The 18,195-nt window shown below is 38.4% G+C and overlaps 1 protein-coding gene across 1 annotated transcript; it reads left to right on the top strand.

Moving 5' to 3' along the window:
• Positions 1-246: 246 nt before the first annotated feature.
• Positions 247-1,200, top strand: LOC122591468. The gene has a single exon (XM_043763736.1). The coding sequence runs from the start codon at positions 247-249 to the stop codon at positions 1,198-1,200; it is 954 nt and encodes a 317-aa protein (XP_043619671.1).
• The last annotated feature ends 16,995 nt before the right edge of the window (positions 1,201-18,195 follow it).

The raw sequence follows: 18,195 nt of genomic DNA, 5'->3' as shown, positions 1-18,195 counted from the left end.
AGATAATATAACAATTTAGTAGCCTCAACATTAAATTGCCACTTTTAAATGATATAATTTTTCAATTATTTATTTATTTATTTCAAAGCCTTTCTAAGTTCACATGTGGTCTAAAGACACTTTATCATCATTTAAATACTAGATTAGGCTTGCAAGCTGCAAGTACTTTTCTCACACTAATAGAAACTTTCAGTTCCAAAAAAAAAACATTCCTCACAGTCTCACACTAATTTCTAAAGACTGAAAATGGAACTCAGAAAGCTTATTGGCATTGTCGAAATCTTGAAGCATTTGATCAAAATTTTGCCGAGAAACGGTACACGTATGGCAGTTGTGACCGGTGTCTACATCATCGTCTTTCCTCTTTTCTTTGTATCAAATCTCTCAACCATCAAACCGATTTTAACTGATCTCGTCTCAAAAGCTTTGGTCTTACCATCTCTAGACCCACAAAGTCTGGTTTTTGCACAAATTCTAGTTTTTGTCCAAAAAGATGTCAAAAACTTTTTAAGTCTTGAACTAGTTTTCTTTCTAGCTCTCATCCTGACATCTCTCTTCACCCAAAATGCAGTCATTTTACTTACCGGATCTTCTTATAACGATAAAAAGATATCCCAGGAAGATTTGATGTTGAGGGCGCCACATTCATTATTTAGACTATTCGTTACTTCTTTCCATGTAACACTTCTCAAAATCGGCTTTCTTTTCTTTGGTTTTGTCACATTGATGGTTTCAACCGCAATGCTTTCTGAGTACAAGTTTGTGTCAAAAGTGATATTTTGGTTATTAGTGATTTTGTTTGTGAGCCTTTATCTACACTTTTCAGTTGTATGGGTTCTATCCTTGGTTGTTTCGGTCCTTGAAGAGTGTCTTGGAATCGAGGCGTTAGGCAAAGCAGGAAGGCTTCTTAAAGGGAAGAAGCTAGACGGGTTTTTTTTTAACGTTTTGATCAATGTTCTAGTATATCCTTTATCTCACGTATTATCAAAATTGACCATGGTTAAAGAGTCTGAGTTGTTTCTAACCTCCTTTTGGTTATTCCTTGTGATGGGCTGTATCTGTTTAATAATCACATTCGCGTTGCAAGCATACACAGTTTTATACTTTGCCTGCAAGAAGAATCATGGTGAAGAGATTGAGCTTCAAGGGAGTGTTGAATATACTAAAATACCTGCGGTACTCCCTGTAGATATACCATAAATATTATTCATTTGATGTATATGTTTTTTTTTTCCAAAAATGTCAGGAATTGAACCCTGGTCTTTCCACTACCAAGTGATCTAGCCCCACATTGTTCGTTGCGATATGATGTATGTTTGAATTTATTTTTCTTGATTTGGAATGTATTGAAGTACTTTACCTTATGACATAAATGAGAAATGAAACTTGAAAATAGCATTTGTTGATTTTAATCTCAATCTAAACGTGTCACCTACAGAATCTTAATGTTGTATGTAATGAAGGAAAAAAGCTGGAAAAACTACCAATTAATGGGTAGTAAGTAAACTAAGTTTATGTTACAACCTAAATATAAATATGAACAAAAAACAAAAGAAAAAACACCCGGGTAGAAAGAGATCGAGATCAATATTTTATTTTATTTTTCAAGAATGCTACATGATGGAACCCCCAAAAATGTTTCACTTTCTTTTTTTTTTTTTTTTTTAAGGAACGAAATCTGTCAACGGAATTAGATTCCGAAAGGAATGGAATTTGATGGAATATTTTTTGTTTTCTTAAAATTCAAGAGAAAGAATGAATCAAATTTCATCCAATAACCTCAAGGATTGGAGATTTCATCGATTGATGAAATGTAAAAGTACCACGGAATGAAATTCCATTCCAATTTCACCCGATTCCATCAGAATCTGTGAACCAAACGCGCCCTAAGTAACATAAAGGAAACCTAGGGGTCAGGCTATACACAAAGTTGTTGCCGTAATAACATGGATACTCTGTTTTTGTGGTTACCAGTATAAGACCGAATTGAACTATAGTCAAAGTCACGAAAGAAACTTAATCAACAGAAGTTAGAATGAGAATATACCATCTTGAAAGGACATAATTATTGTGTATAGACACAACTGTTGGCCAAATAACTGCCAATAATCGTTTCTAACCAACCAGATATGTTGCTGTGTCTCTGTTTCGTTTAAGCTGTTCTTTCAAGCTGTAATCTTGAGAATTGGTCACTGGTAGATATATCAATCCCTTTCTCTAACGGGCTGTGGTGCGCATTGAAACTCTTGGCGCATGTCGTTTTTACTATATTCTACCATGAACGTAAAGAGAGTTTTGATGAAAAAGAAAGGCCAGTATGTTCCTACGTATTGTCACCGATGAAGTAGTTTAGTAGCGTTGTCCCTAATTTCGCTACGCTAAAAATTTGTTCGTTTACCGTACCTTAGTATGTGGTTGTGAATATTTTCTTTGTGTTCCAAGCTATGTTGAAAAGATATAAAAATAAAATCATGTTATACATATAACTTCTTGATCTTTTCTATGCTTTGGTCGAGAATGCGAAATCATGCTCAAACTACCTGAAGTTTTTAACTATGTAGTAATTTTCATTTCAAGGTTTCCTGTATTGGATTTAATCACTCCATGGGTCCTCAATTTGCTTCAATGTCATAATTTGGTTTTAAAACTACTGACTTGCTCAATTCAACGTTAAGATGAGCCTCGTACTATATAATTCAACTTCATCACTAATGTTGCTGAGAACTGAATTCTGGTCAAGTGTTGGCCTTCTCTCCATATTTTCAACTCTGGTAACCAATTTTTGAACTTCATCAGTCAAACTGGACAAGGGACTAGCAACACTTGTCTGAACGGCAGTTCGCACTGATCTGACTAACTTTTCTTCCAAGCCCTGGACTGCCACTTTCATTTTCTCAGAATTGTTATTTGTGGCCAGTACCAGTTCATCCAGCTTCTCAAAAACTACCTTCTCATTACCAGCAAAAACAAGCATTTCTGACCTCATATTATTTGAAAGTGAGGATTTAAAGTCAGAAACTACCTGTGAAGAAGTCTGGAGGGATCTTTCCAGGTCCGCCACCTTAGTGAAAAGGTCTTGGACCTCGGTTGGAAAACTGGTGGAAAGATCACCTGGAGGAGTTAATCTGGTGGCCTGAGATACTGGAGCTTCAACCCTTGTAATGTCTTCATTCTGGTTGACAGTCTCCAGTTCCACCAATGGTTCAGAAATTTGTTGAACATTTTGTGGAAAAGGGGGATTTGTTAGAGGTGGTGTTTGTGTTGATGATTCTGGTGGTGCTTGACTTTCATTTTATATTGGAGAGGATGGTGGTGGTGAAACTGTTGCATTTAATTCTTCAACAACTGTACTGGTGATATGACTGGGAGATCTTTCAATATTTAAGTCATCATTGCGAAGGAAATCCATATCTTCATCAAAGTCTTGATCAGAAATGGGAGACTCCATTTCAAAATCTGGCATTCCTTCTGCCAGTTGCTCACCTACACTTCTATTCAAATCAATCTGAGCTTCCTGCCCCTCAACATTCACCTGCACATATTCATCCACTTGTGGCTCAACCTGCTCCACAATTAAAGATCCATCCAGATTCATAATGTCACCAGCCGTAGAATGTGGGACTGGATTCACTAGAGGTGAGGCTCCAGTGACACCAGTTCGTGAAAGAGTTGTGTCAGAAATTTGGCCTTCAATGTTTAGTACAGACACAGACTCTAACAAAGGTTGGGATGACCGTTCATATACTTCACCACTCTCCCTAACAGAAGTTTCGAGAGTGGTTGCTTGCAAGTTCTCCCTTTCCAGTTGGGAAGAATCTGGATGGTTGGCTTCAGTATTACTGGGAATGACCAAATTTCCCCTTCTTCTAAGTCTTCTGAGACCAGTTCTTGGTTTAGAGGAGATGGTTGATGGAATAGAAAGAGAAGACTGCTCTGGATTAGGAACCTCTTGAGTTTCTTGAGGAACCATTTTAGCAGTTTGTTCATCAGCAGTATTTTCATCATCATTTTCAACAACTTCCCTTCTAAAATTATTCAACATAGCTTCAGGAATATCAACCTCCAGATTATGTAACACCAAATGGTTCAGATCACCTATATACTCAGCCATTGAAAAATGACTCAAACCACTTTCATAACCCTCACCTAGTTCTCTCTTGAAATTGATAGACAAAAATCCAATAAATGGGACATTTGCTTTTCTTTTGTGTGTCCTCAGTCTATCAGCTAAATCATTGAACAAAATTTGGGCGAAATCAACCCTTAACCCATACCATAAACAATAAGCAATTAATAACTGGGTTTGATTAATCTGATCTAATCCTCCAGACCCACTTCCTAAACATGAAACAATATGAGTAAAGAAGTATCTCCATGAGTCAGACAACCTACTCATATATATAGTACTTTTCTCTTTAGAGCACCATGCTCATCAACAATATCTGTGTGTCCCATCTCCCGACACACTTGCCTATGATTCACTCCAGTTGGAAGTTGAAGTGGCAACTCATTCACTGACAAGTAATTCAATCCAAACGCCGTTCTGAATGAATCGACTGTTAAAGTCAGAGGAACGCTTCCTCTCTTCAAAGTATAATGGATGGTGGCATCATCACCAGCTTGAAAGTGAGCAGTGAACCAGAACTCATAGAGATAACCATGATACATTTTGCCAGGATTCATGGTTAGAGCTCCATAAAGAGGAGAACCGAGAAAGAATACATTAAGTCGGCCAATGAGCGATTGGGGGTGATGAGTTCTGGCCAACTTTCTCATTTTATCAGTATCAATAATAATGCCAAGGGCTTGTTCAACACGTTCAGGAGGATTGTATGTATTGGTTAAGAGGTTTCTTTCTGTGCTTGCTTGTCTAGGAGCCATTTGGATATTGAAATTGAAATTGAAAGTGAAAGAATTTATGAAAGAATTGATGATAGGAATTTGCAGTAAATAAGAAAGAGATTGATGATTGGAATTGAAGGTTGAAGTAAATGAAGGAATTGTAAGATTTTGGGAGTTAAGATTTTTCGAAGTAAATGTAAAAAGTGAGAGGATTGGGGTATTTATAGATGAAAGGGAAAATAACCATTGGATTTTAAAAGGTTATTTTGAATTTATACAAAACAGTTTTTCATCGGCTTTTAAGATCCGCATTAAATTCATCCATCAAAAGTGACATTTGATAGCCCACAAAACTCATTTTTCAACTTTTTAACTTCCCAAGGTAACAAACCATCATTTTATTTGAATAATATCTATGCCACGTAGGATAAGGATAGTTTCCCACTAAAAAAAATGTTGCTTACGTGGCATCACAAAGACCAAGTATTAAAATTGTTATTCTGGAGGATGACTAGTCACTCCAGTTTCACTGGTGGATTAGGCCAGTAGAACATGCATTAATGGTATATTGAAGGGACACTCCAGTAAATACCCAGATTTGACCATTCTAGTAATCCTCAAACACGCACATCAACTAATATAAACAAATGAGAGGGACACATTTACAAAGCAACTGAAGTTACTTCAAACATGCACATCAACTTGTCCAGTATTAATGAGAGGGACACATTTACAAGGTACTAGAAACATTTTTCAGAAAAATTTGTCCAGTGAGAAAATAAATTAATAAATTCCCCCTGAAACTTAGATATATATAAAAAAAATGTGGTATGAGTCTTTCCCCCCTGGAATGGTGGTCTATAAATCTATCAGTGCAAAGATAGTATCACAAAGGCGTTCGATAGCTTTACTGGTATAGATTTATAAATCTGGAATCAAAGAACCCTGTCAGTGTCACAAAGGTGTTCATAACAAAGGTTCCAGATTTATGGGTTCAACATTCCCAACTCACCAACAAGATAACGAAAAGTTTTCTCATCCAAAGGTTTAGTAAAAATGTCAGCGAGTTGTTTGTCAGTGGGGATGAAATGAATTTCTACGTCACCTTTCATAACATGATCACGAATAAAATGATACCTGAGATCAATGTGCTTGGTTTTGGAGTGCATGACTGGATTGTTTGAGATAGCAATGGCACTGGTATTATCACAGAAAATTGGAGATTTTGTATACTTAAGACCATAATCAAGCAACTGGTTCTTCATCCAGAGTATCTGAGCACAAGAACTGGCTGCAGATACATATTCAGCTTCAGTAGTAGAGACTGAAACTGAAGTTTGCTTCTTATTGGTCCAGTTTACCAGTTTGCCACCAAGGAAATGACATCCACCAGTAGTGGATTTCCTGTCTATCTTACAACCTGCATGATCTGAATCTGAATAACCCATTAAATCTAAGCCTGAACCTTTGGGATACCAAAGGCCCAAACTTGGGACACCTTTAAGGTACTTCAGTATGCGCTTTACAACAAGGATATGAGATTCTTTTGGGTTAGCCTGATATCTGGCACATAAACATGTTGCAAACATTATATCTGGTCTACTGGCAGTCAAATACATCAGTGAACCAATCATTCCTCTATAGGTAGTGATGTCCACTGGCTTACCATCAGGATCTGAGTTTAAGTTCAGTGGTGCAGAAATTGGAGTTGATTTTGTTTGGGAAGAATTCATATCAAATTTCTTTAATATATCTCTAACATATTTCTCTTGATTAATAAAAATACCATCACTGGTTTGTTTAATCTGAAGACCTAAGAAATATGTTAATTCACCCATTAAACTCATTTCGTATTCTTTTGACATTATTTTTGAAAATTTCTTACACATATTTTCATCAGTAGAACCAAATATAATATCATCAACATAAATTTGTACCAGCAGAAGATTACCTTTTTCTCGAAGAATGAATAAGGTATTGTCAATTGCACCTCTTTTAAAACCATGTGCCAGTAAGTGTTTAGTCAGAGTGTCATACCAGGCTCGTGGGGCTTGTCTGAGACCATAAAGTGCTTTGTCCAGACGATACACCCAGTGAGGATGTTTTTCCTTGATAAAGCCTGGTGGTTGCTTGACATAAACTTCTTCTTCAAGTGTTCCATTCAAAATTGCACTTTTTACATCCATCTGGTAGACTCTGAACTTGTGATGAGCAGCAAATGCTAAGAACATTCTGATAGCTTTGAGTCTAGCCACTGGAGCAAATGATTCATCAAAATCTTCTCCAGATTGAACATACCCCTGGGCAACCAATCTGGCTTTGTTTCTGATCACATGCCCATCTTCATCAACTTTGTTTCTGAAAACCCATCTGGTGCCAATAGGTTCTTTCTTTCCAGCAGGAAAGGGCACCAGATTCCATACATTGTTTCTCTCAAACTGGTTAAGTTCTTCTTGCATAGCAATAACCCAGTTTGGATCTTCCATTGCCTCGTCAATCTTCTTCGGTTCTATCAGTGATAAGAAGCTGACATATAAGCATTGATCACTGGAGGCACTTCTGGTCTGAACCCCTCTAGTGGGATTACCAATTATCTGATCAATTGGATGAGCTCTTGTCCACTTAGAGTAATGACCAAGATTATGAACAATAACATTAGTGCAAGGATTCGATTGATTTCCCTCTGGTGTTGCATCAGGTAGAGGGTCTTGCCAGACATTCTCCACATCTTCATCTGAATCTGTAAGATTACGATTTGCATCATAAAATTCATCATTTTGTGGCATTTCCTGGAGTACTGGATCAGTATCCTGGAGAGATTCAGAGTTCTGGAGAACTGGTAAAGATTCAGCTGAAACTGCTACTGGGGAGTAGTACGAATATCTGATCCAATGGTAACTTCAGAGGGTAGTTTGAAGCTTACTGAAGGATAGAACAAGGTACTACTGGGTGGTACAACCTTTTGAACAGGGTCCAGATCAGGATGACTGGAAACTTCTTCAGATAAATCTTTATTGTAGTTGATAGGATCAGATTTATCGAAGACAATTGGAATTACTGGGGTTAAATCAAAAATTGGGTTTTTATTGATTGCTTCATTGGATTCATCGAATGTGACATGAATTGACTCATGAACTTTCTTCAGTCTTTTGTTGTAGACTCTGAAGGCTTTTCGAATTTCTGAATAGCCCAAGAAAAATCCTTCATCAGCTTTGGCATCGAATTCGCCTAACTGACTTGAATCGTTCAGGATGTAAACTGGACATCCAAAAACATGGAAATAGCCAATATTTGGCTTCGTTTTTTTGAGCATTTCATATGCAGTCTTCTTGTGTCTTTTAACATAAACTGATCGATTCTGGGTGTGGCAAGCAGTTGCAATTGCCTCAGCCCAATAACTGGTTGGGAGACCAGATTCAGCAAGCATACTTCTGGCCGCTTCTATTAGTGTACGATTCTTTCTTTCTACAACACCATTTTGTTCTGGCATACGAGCTGATGAGAAGTTCTAAGAGATGCCGGAATCAACACAAAATTTCTCTAGAGTTACATTCTGGAATTCTGTTCCATTATCACTTCTTAGCTGACACACTTTATGCTTATGTTTGAGTTCAATTTGTTTGATGTGACTGATGATTTCAGCAGCAGCATCACCTTTAGACCTTAAAAAGATAACCCAAGAGTATCTGGTATATTCATCAACAATTACCAGGGTATATCTTTTACCAGCAAATGTCTGAACGTTCACTGGACCAAAAAGGTCCATATGAAGCATATGAAGAGGTTCAGTTATGCTAATATTCTGCTTGGTCTTCTTAAAACTGGCTCGCTTCTGCTTCCCCTTTTCATATCCTGGACATGGCCTTTCCTTTATGAAGGAAACTGAAGGTATTCCATCTACAAGTTGTTTTCTGAACAACTTGTTAATATTTTTGAAATTTAAATGGGATAACCTTTTGTGCCATAACCAGTTTGTGTCTTCATCAGCCTTTGTATAGAAACATTGCTCGGAAGGTGAGCTTTCCATATTCATTACATACACATTCCCTTTTCTGGGAGCAATCAATACTACATTCCAATCTTTGTTAAATACGATGCCCTGAGAGATATTAAACAACACCTAGTAGCCATCATCACACAGTTGGCTCACACTTATTAGGTTATATTTCAAACCATTAACATAAGCCACATGTCTGAACTTGACTTGACCATTATTCAGAACACCATACCCTTCAGTTTTTCCTCAACCATCATTCCCAAAAGTAATAGAGGGTCCATCAGAAATGGTGAACTCCTCCAGCAGGGTCTTACATCAGGTCATAGTCCTGCCAGCAGCGCTGTCAAGATACCAAATATACTTCTTTCGATCGCCCTCCACATCCACCAGATTAGTTAGTTAGATTTGGGAACCTATCGACTGATGGGTTCTCTGGATCCAGCCTTGTGGACCCCTGTTGGTATCTGGTCGAGTTCACGTTTTTCAACATTGGGTTTATCAAAAATCACTGGAACAGATAGTTCAGAAACCTTTTTCTTTTTCTCTCTGGAAGAAACATTTTTATTTTTCTTGGAAAACGGTTTTGAAATTTGTTTTAGACTAGACGTAGTACCCTCAAAATTGTTCAGTTTTGCATTACATCTTTGAACTTGACGAGCCATTAGTTGAAACTGGCTTTCCAACCTTAACAGAATTTCATTTTCAGATGACTCCTTAGCCTTTCCAGATGACTGGACTTTCGGCTTAGGAGGACTGGGATTCTTCTTCTTAATGTGGGGATTTTTGAAAACAGTCTGTGGCAAAGAATTTTTGTCTTTCTTTTTGACTGGAGCAGTCATCTGGGGTACTCCAGTAGTAACCACTTGGATATCAGCAGGAATTATACATGCCTTGGGTATGGTTGGTTCATCATAAATTGTTTCTGGACGGGCCTTCTTTGGCAATTTATCAAGTACAGGAATTAAGGCAGCAGCATGAATGTTTCCATCTTGAAATGCACGTTTTTGTGATGGATATTGATTCACTGCTACATCATAAGGTTTTTTGGTTTCAAGCCAAGATTTTATGACTTGTTTTTCACTTTCTAAACCTCTTTCTAATTCTTCTTTTTCTTTACAAAGTTGTTCAGTTACCAACACCTGGGCTTGAAATGCCAGTTCAATATCTTGAAGTTCTTTTAGTTTAGATTTTAAAACAAAGTTTTCTGAGGAATCAGTTTCAATACCATTTAATCTATCAAATCTGACAGTTTCCACAAAATTTAAATCTGAACTTAGAGCTTCAGCAATATCTAGTTTCAATTCTGGATCGGTTTCTTTATCATAATCACTAACCTTCTTGATCACAATGTCTACCCATCTGCTAGATGTGACATCATCCTTCACAAGATGCTCTTCATTAGCCAGAGCCATATAACAACAATCTCTTTCCTCCCCTTCATCGACTGATGAGTCATCAGAGGGAATCCATTCTTCTTCAGCAACCATGCACTTATTATTATTGTTATTTTCCATTTGTTGTGCCATAAGTGCAATCTGAGCCTTAAGCTTTTTGTATTTATGCTTATAATTATCTTCAGGCTTGTTATAAGAAGTTGGTGGACCAGATTGTGAGACATAATGACTGGACTTGCACTCTTTCATGAAATGACCTTTTCTGCCACACTTAAAGCATGTCAAATTGGTCTTATCAGTGGAAGAACTGGGTGCATTGCGTCCAGTGGGTCTATTGGCTCTTGCTTTGAAACGGTTAAATGTTTTAGCAATCATGGCCATCAGATCATCACTGTCATCTTCCTCACAATCTGGAGAAATGTTATTAGTAACTCCAGACTCCATAAGATCAGACATCATCTTCTTCATTAAGAATACATTCTCTGAAGATAATAAGGCTGCACATGGTATCCCAGAATGACTGGTCACAGCAGCATGGTCTGATGCATGGTTTAAAGCATCTTTTTCAGCCTCAATTCTTTGAGCTTGGTTTTCTTCAGTAAATCTAAAAGCACCATACAGAGTTGAAAGTGTATGTGTGTGAAGTGTTTTTCCTTGTCTTAAAACCAAAATCATATGAGACCATTTAGTGGGAAGAATATCACAAAACTTTTCCAGAAGTATATCCTTGAAATGAAACATATGATTAATTAGACTTGCATATTCAATAATACATATGATTAATTAGACTTGCATAGATTATGTTATTGAATTCTTACTCTACTTATTGTTCTTTAATTACTTGTCTACTTAATGATAAGAAAATGTTTGTCAACTCGGTAATTTAAAATAGATATAGCATGTATTATACATTTAAATTGTATCTTTTAAGATTAAAACCTTTGAGAAATGGACACTTTAAAATTTGACAAAATTTTGATGCATATTGAATCAAAATTGATAAAAACCAAACGAAGTGATAACTTTAAAGGCCTATAAGAAATTAAACTTAAATAAATGGATGACCGAAATAAAAAAAGACTTGATAAATGGATGGCTTCCATATGCACTATCCTTTTGGAAACCATATAAAGAGAAGACCAAGCCCTCCCATTCGAAGAACGCTTCTTTCCGACCATTTTTTTAGGGTTCTTCAAGGAGTTTTTCATGAGATCTAACATCTTTGAAGAGATTTTATAAATGTACAACATGCATAGATGACAACTTAATTGCGTGACAACATTTAAGTTGTTGGATCAGGGATTCGCTGAGGGACTCAGCGAGTGGCTCATTCAGCGAGCTGTCAGCGAGCTCATACATCTGCAAGCATAATCTATCTTCAAAGTCTAAAGGATATGTTCAATGACTCACCATCCAGTATTTGTTAGTCAAATATGAGCGGGAATTTGAAGATTAGAAGAATGGTCCCAAGGACACGTGTTGAAAGATCAAGATGAAGACATGTGACCTTGTACTACTTCGGTGCAGTGAAGTTTCTCTTTCATACCGTTTTTCGAAACAAACAAGATAAAGGAAAGAGGCTTCTATACATCTGAATGATCCACCAATAGATAGTTGACAACCTTCATGTGTCAACATCTACTAGGGTAGTCATGTGATTCCTTATCTGCCTATAAAAGGAATCACTTGACCTAGCCACCAAACTGTTGGTGTGTTCCACAGTTTACCTTATTTTCTCTAAGTAATTTGTTAAGTTTTTGTGTGTTCAAAAACTTAACATATTTTTCTATTTATTGTTTATTGTTGTTGTTATCAAACAACCATCCATGTTTTCATCGTTTAGTTGAAATACATATAACTAAACAAATTTCTTTACATCTCATCTCTGTTATTGTTATTTCGTATTTACATTATGTGTTAGTTAAATTAAAACACAAGCAGTGCATTCGAGAACCATCAAGTGGTATCAGAGCCACCGTTCCTAAATTATTGGAACAAGATCTGTTTGCCTCTTGTCTTTACATTATTTTCTTTCATTTTTTCACAATTAAATCTAAATTTTTTTTCTTTTCTTTTCTGTTTTTAAAAGATGTCGTTTGTACCCACTCTTGTTAACACGCGTGACTTTGGTTACGTTTCTATTCCTCCAAAATTTGAGCCAAAGGACTTTGGTTCATGGAAGGAACGAATGTTACTACACATAGTGGGTGTAGAACCATATCTTATGACCATTCTAAATGAAGGTCCTTACATTCCCACATATGTTCAAAGGACACCAGGTGCAACACCTGATGCTCCTGAAATTGTAACAGATCTAGTCAAGCCTGAAGTCCAGTGGACTGAAGAAGAGCGAAAGCTCGTCAATCTTGACTCTAGATTGAAAAACATGATCATCACCACCCTTCCCACTGAGGTGATGAAACTAGTCATTAAATTCCCCACTTCAAAAGAAGTTTGGGAAAGACTAGTAAGCACTTATGAAGGGTCAGCTGACTTGATTAAAACCAAGAAAATAGACCTCAAACGTGCCTATGAAAATTTCTTTTCTCTTCCCGATGAAAGTCTCAAGGGCACATATACCCGATTTAAAGGGTTGCTCAATGACATGACAAACATTGGCATTACTCATGACAATTTTGAGGTAGGCCATAAGTTCATCGATTCTCTTCCTCTCAAATGGCAGAATCTTAGACAAATCCTCCGTACCACCAAAAAGATTCAAGAACTGGATCTTGAGGAGTTGTTTGGCACTCTTCAATTTGAAGAGAAAGCCTTGGCTCAAAACATTAGAGCCTCTGCTGAATCTAGGAGACATGCTGGCTCCTCTTCTGCTACCAGCACTTCTGCAAACCCCTTAACTGACCCTCTTGCTCTCATCTCTTCTGAGCCCATCTATCCCAATGATGGTGCCAGCACCTCTTCTCTTCCAGCATCCTTTCAAGCTCTTGTTGAAGAGCTTGATGCTGAAGAGAAACAGGAAATGTTCAGTGATTTTGTTGAATTTGCCTTAATCGCTGGAAAGAAGTACTCCAGGAAATGGAACAACCGTAAGTCGGTTGCTCCATATAAGCCTCCTGTAGATAAATCACAGGAGGAATGCTGGAAATGTGGTAGAAAAGGCCACTATCAAAAGGAGTGCAGGGTTTCTATCCCAACTCCTGCTGCTCCAAAATCTAACTCATCTAAAACTGCTGATGAATACAGGAACAAGTATTATCAGCTCAAAGCCAAAATGGCTGAAACTGAAGAGGCCAAAACACCAGGCAAAGGTCTGGTCGCTGAAGAGCATGACTGGGCTGATTCAGATGACTCTGATGATGAGGAGTATGTTGACGCCATGTGTCTCATGGCTCTGGCTGATAGTGATGTGCTGACAAAAGACCAAGTCTCAACAAGTCAGTGGGTCAATGTCACTGTCAAAAAGGTACATACTCTTCTTTCAACTGATGATAAGGACAAAACCAAAATTCTTGAATCCTTGTCATGTGATCTTCAGTTTGTAGAAACTCTGCGTGCTGAAGCTCACTCAAAACTCCTTTCAGTAAGTTCTGAATTGAGTGAAAAATCTCATAAACTCAACAGACTAAAGAATGTTCATGTTGAACTTCAGTCACATGAGTTGCTGACTCAAAAACTTCAGCTTGAAAATGAAAAACTCAAGCTTGAAGTTCTCAACCTCAAGAAGATTGTGACCTCTTGGTCAAAAGCTTCTAAGTTTCATCATCAATGTCTTAATGAAAAAGTCCCTGCACAAGTTCAGGCAGTGATAGGTGGAGATTTTGAATCTGCTGCCTGTATCGCTGACATGTTTAAAAATGATGTGAAACCGGAAATCTCAATTCCTCCTTCTGGTATTACTTCTTCCGAGGAAATGAAAAAGTGGTATTTCGTTAAAGGAAATGATTACCACACTGAAATGGACGTTGGATCCTCCACATCTCTCTCCAGCGACACTTCAAATTCTTCTGAAGCTAAAGTAGTTAGCTCATCCTCATCCTCAAATAACATATTTTCCCATTTGCCTATTGTTGGCATGATGCCACACGAAGGCAAAATTCAATATTCTCCAAATGAAACATTTCATGGAGACATTTCAAGTGATGGGTACAAGTCCATCGCTCCTCAGCCCCTTACTTTGAATAAGTCTGAGACTTTTAAAAGAAGTAACGTTGCTGCTCCTTATGACTATAGCACGCCTCAGCGAGTTGATCATACTAAGCAGCAACCTCAGTCTATCCCATCAAATTCTTTTCCTTCTAAAATCTTAAGTGCTGATGTATCTCAGCATGAACGCCTCATGGAGAGACGTGTAAGGTTTGGAGATGTTAGGTTTCATAATGAGGGCTCATCTCAAGCCAAACTGGTTGTCCATCAGCGGGCCTCTCATTCTTCTCCACCTCGATCAATTCTGAGACACCCAACTCCTCTAAGAAGTAATGTGCCTCAGTCGGTCAACAGACCAACCACTCCTCAGTGAGGAAACATTCCTCCGCAACAAATGAGGAGTACAACTCCTCAGCGAGGAAACATTTCTCGGCAGCGACTAAGGAGTGTTACTCCTCAGCGAGGAAATGGTTCCCAGCACCAAGCAAGGAGTGTGACTCCACAAAGGGGACACTTGCCACATCAGCAGGTGAGATCCTCCACTCCCAATAAAAGACAGTTTTCTTCCCAGCAGTCACAATCGTCTATTCCTCTTATGGAATATCTCCCTCATAGGCAAGGGAGGTCTTCCACTCCTAATCGATCTTCTAGATCCACCACTCCCAATAGGGTTCTTTAATCCAGGACTTCCTCGTCTCAATCTGATCTAAAACGAGCTTGGAGTGTGTTAAGAGGCTCACAAGTGGCCTCCTCTTCCACTCCTCGTCTAGATGACCCCACTGGCAAATCTCTCTTAGGTCCCCCTCCTCGTCTAGACAAGACATCAAAGCCTAAGTCCAAGGCAAAGACTAAGGCTTCAACCTCTTTTGACCCAAAAATTGTTGAACTTGCTCAATAAGTCAATGACTTGTCTTCTCAACTTAAAGAATTCCTTCTTAGCAATCAACAAAGCAACACCTCTAACAGGAAATGCTATATTTGTGGCATGAGAGGACACATTGCTACAGATTGCTGTAACTCAAGAGATGCCCCTGAAGTTGTTGTGCAATCAAATGCTCACACTTCAGCCTGTGCCTCTCTAACCAACCCTGCCTCATCTTCCATGATTAGTGAGAGTCCTCCAAATGAATCTCTCTTCATTGACACTGGGTCTGTGGGGACTCATCAATCTAATCTTGCCAACTATATTGCCTCTCAACGCATTGAGATTCCTCATTCTCAGAATGTCATCTCCAATTCGTGGGGACGACCTGCAATGCTGGTTGAGTTCAGTGCTCCCAACGTTGTTAGCAACTCAGTGGTGCTTCAAGAATATGAGAATAACATGATGCCCACTGATGAGAATGACAGAACTCATATGCTTCCTGACTTAGGAAACCACCTCACCCTTGAGGAAACTTTCTCTGCTGAGTCTTCCTCCACCACTGATGCACCCATCATTACTTCTACTGACATTCCTGTCAGTGAGTCTGAAAGTAGACTAAACTAAAACCTTCTGTCTTATTTTTGCAGGGTTCACTGGGAAAAGGTGTGTGGTATTTAGACAGTGGATGTTCAAAACACATGACTGGCTCAAAGACCTTGGTAGATAAATGTAGAGGCTGCTGGCCCTACTGTAGTGTTTGGTGATAATTCTACCGGACAAACGGAAGGTTATGGTCTCCTCTCAAATGGGTTAATCAAATTCTCCAAAGTTGCCTATGTGAATGGATTAAAATACAATCTCATAAGCATAAGTCAACTTTGTGACGCTGACTACAAAGTCATTCTTGATAAACATCAAGGGACTGTTGTAAATATCAACAAGGAAGTCGTATTGGTCGCTCCAAGAAAACGAGATGTATATCTCGTTGACTTCACTCTTATCAAAACTGATAGTGAGACTTGTTTCTTTGCCAAGTCAGCTGCTGAACTAAATTGGTTATGGCACAAACGTATGTCGCATGTGAATTTCAAAACCATAAACTCACTGGCCAAAAAGAACCTTGTTCGTGGCCTTCCTCCTCTCTCTTTCGAAAAAGATAGGCTCTGTGGTGCTTGTGAAAAAGGCAAATGCCATAGAGCTACTTTTAAAACTAAACAAGCCAACTCTGTTAAGGGTTGTTTTCACCTTCTTCACATGGACCTTTTTGGTCCAGTGAATATCCAAAGTCTAAAGGGTAGCAGATACACTTTAGTGATTGTGGATGAATATTCACGATATACTTGGACAATTTTCCTAAATTCTAAGAGTGATGCTGTTGATGAAATCATCAAATTCATTAAGAAAATGGAAAATCTCAACAGCATAAGGGTCAAAGAACTCAGAAGTGATCATGGCACTGAGTTTAGAAACCACACTCTTGAAACTTTTTGTGCTAATCATGGGATCTCACAAAACTTCTCTTCCACTAGAACTCCTGAGCAAAATGGTGTTGCTAAAAGGAGAAATAGAACTCTTATAGAGGCAGCACGCACTATGCTCAGTGAGTCCTCTCTTCCCAGTAGGTTTTGGGCTGAAGCAGTCAACACTGCTTGTCACACCCAAAATAGATGTCTTATTGTCAAAAGACATGACAAAACTGCTTATGAAGTTTTAAGAGGAAAGAAACCTCAAATCAAATTCTTTCATGTATTTGGATGTCTTGTCTTTAGTCTTAATAATAAGGATCATTTAGGGAAATTTGATCCTAAAGCGGATGATGGTTACTTTGTTGGATACTCTTCTATTAGCAAAGCTTTTAGAGTATTCAATACTCGTCTTCAAAAAGTGGATGAATCAATTCATGTCACTTTTGATGAAAGCTCTTCTGCTCTTAGAGATATCCAGCCATCTTCTACTGAAGAGATCTTCAATGAGTTCATAAACCCTCCTATGGAGGATGCTGACTCATATGTCGATGCTTCTTGCTCGCCTCCTCTTGATCAGCAACTCACTAAGGATAGTTCAGCAGACCCTGAGCTGGAGCAAGTTGCTGCTCATATCTATACGATTGAGCCAGTTGACCCTATCTTAAGGTCAATCCATGCAGCATCAGCCAAACCTAGATCACTGGCTGATGATGTGCAAGTTGATGACTCTGTTGATGAAGAGTTTCATGATGCTTCAGCTAACACTGAGGATATGAAGTCTGCTGGCGACTCCAACATCAATGACAACTCAACTCAGTCAAATAACTCAACTGATCATCCTGACATTGAACCCACTGTTACTATTGACCTTTCTTCATATAATCCTCTTCCCTCTGTTCACATCTCCCCATCTTCTGCTGATATTCAACTAGGTTCTTCAAGTGTTCCTTCACTTAGGTGGACAACCAGTCATCCTGCTCACCAAATTATTGGTGATCCTCAGCAGGGCATTGTGACTAGATCAACGACTAGAAACACATGTCTATATGTTAACTTCTTGTCAATGATCACTCCCAAAAATATTGGTGAGGCAATGGCTGATCCCTCTTGGGTTGCTGCCATGCAGGAAGAACTCACTCAATTTCAACGACAACACGTCTGGTTTTTAGTTCCTTTACCACATGGTAAAGAACCTATTGGTACCAAATGGGTCTATAGAAATAAAATGGACGAAGACGGTGTTGTTGTACGCAACAAGGCTAGGCTGGTTGCACAAGGTTATCTTCAAGAAGAAGGAGTCGACTTTGATGAAACCTTTGCTCCAGTGGCCAGATTAGAAGCTATACGCTTATTTTTGGCCCATGTTGCTTATCGAGACTTCAAGGTCTATCAAATGGATGTTAAGAGTGCCTTCCTAAATGGAAAACTCGATGAAGAAGTCTATGTCGAGCAGCCACCTGGTTTTGAAGATCCAGCCAAGCCGCATCATGTCTATCATCTCTATAAGGCCTTATACGGTCTTAAACA

The sequence above is a fragment of the Erigeron canadensis genome, chromosome 3, assembly GCF_010389155.1.
Source record: "Erigeron canadensis isolate Cc75 chromosome 3, C_canadensis_v1, whole genome shotgun sequence".
Lineage (NCBI taxonomy): Eukaryota > Viridiplantae > Streptophyta > Magnoliopsida > Asterales > Asteraceae > Erigeron > Erigeron canadensis.
The sequence above is the reverse complement of the archived record's forward strand: the minus strand, read 5'-3'. Positions and strand labels throughout refer to the sequence as shown.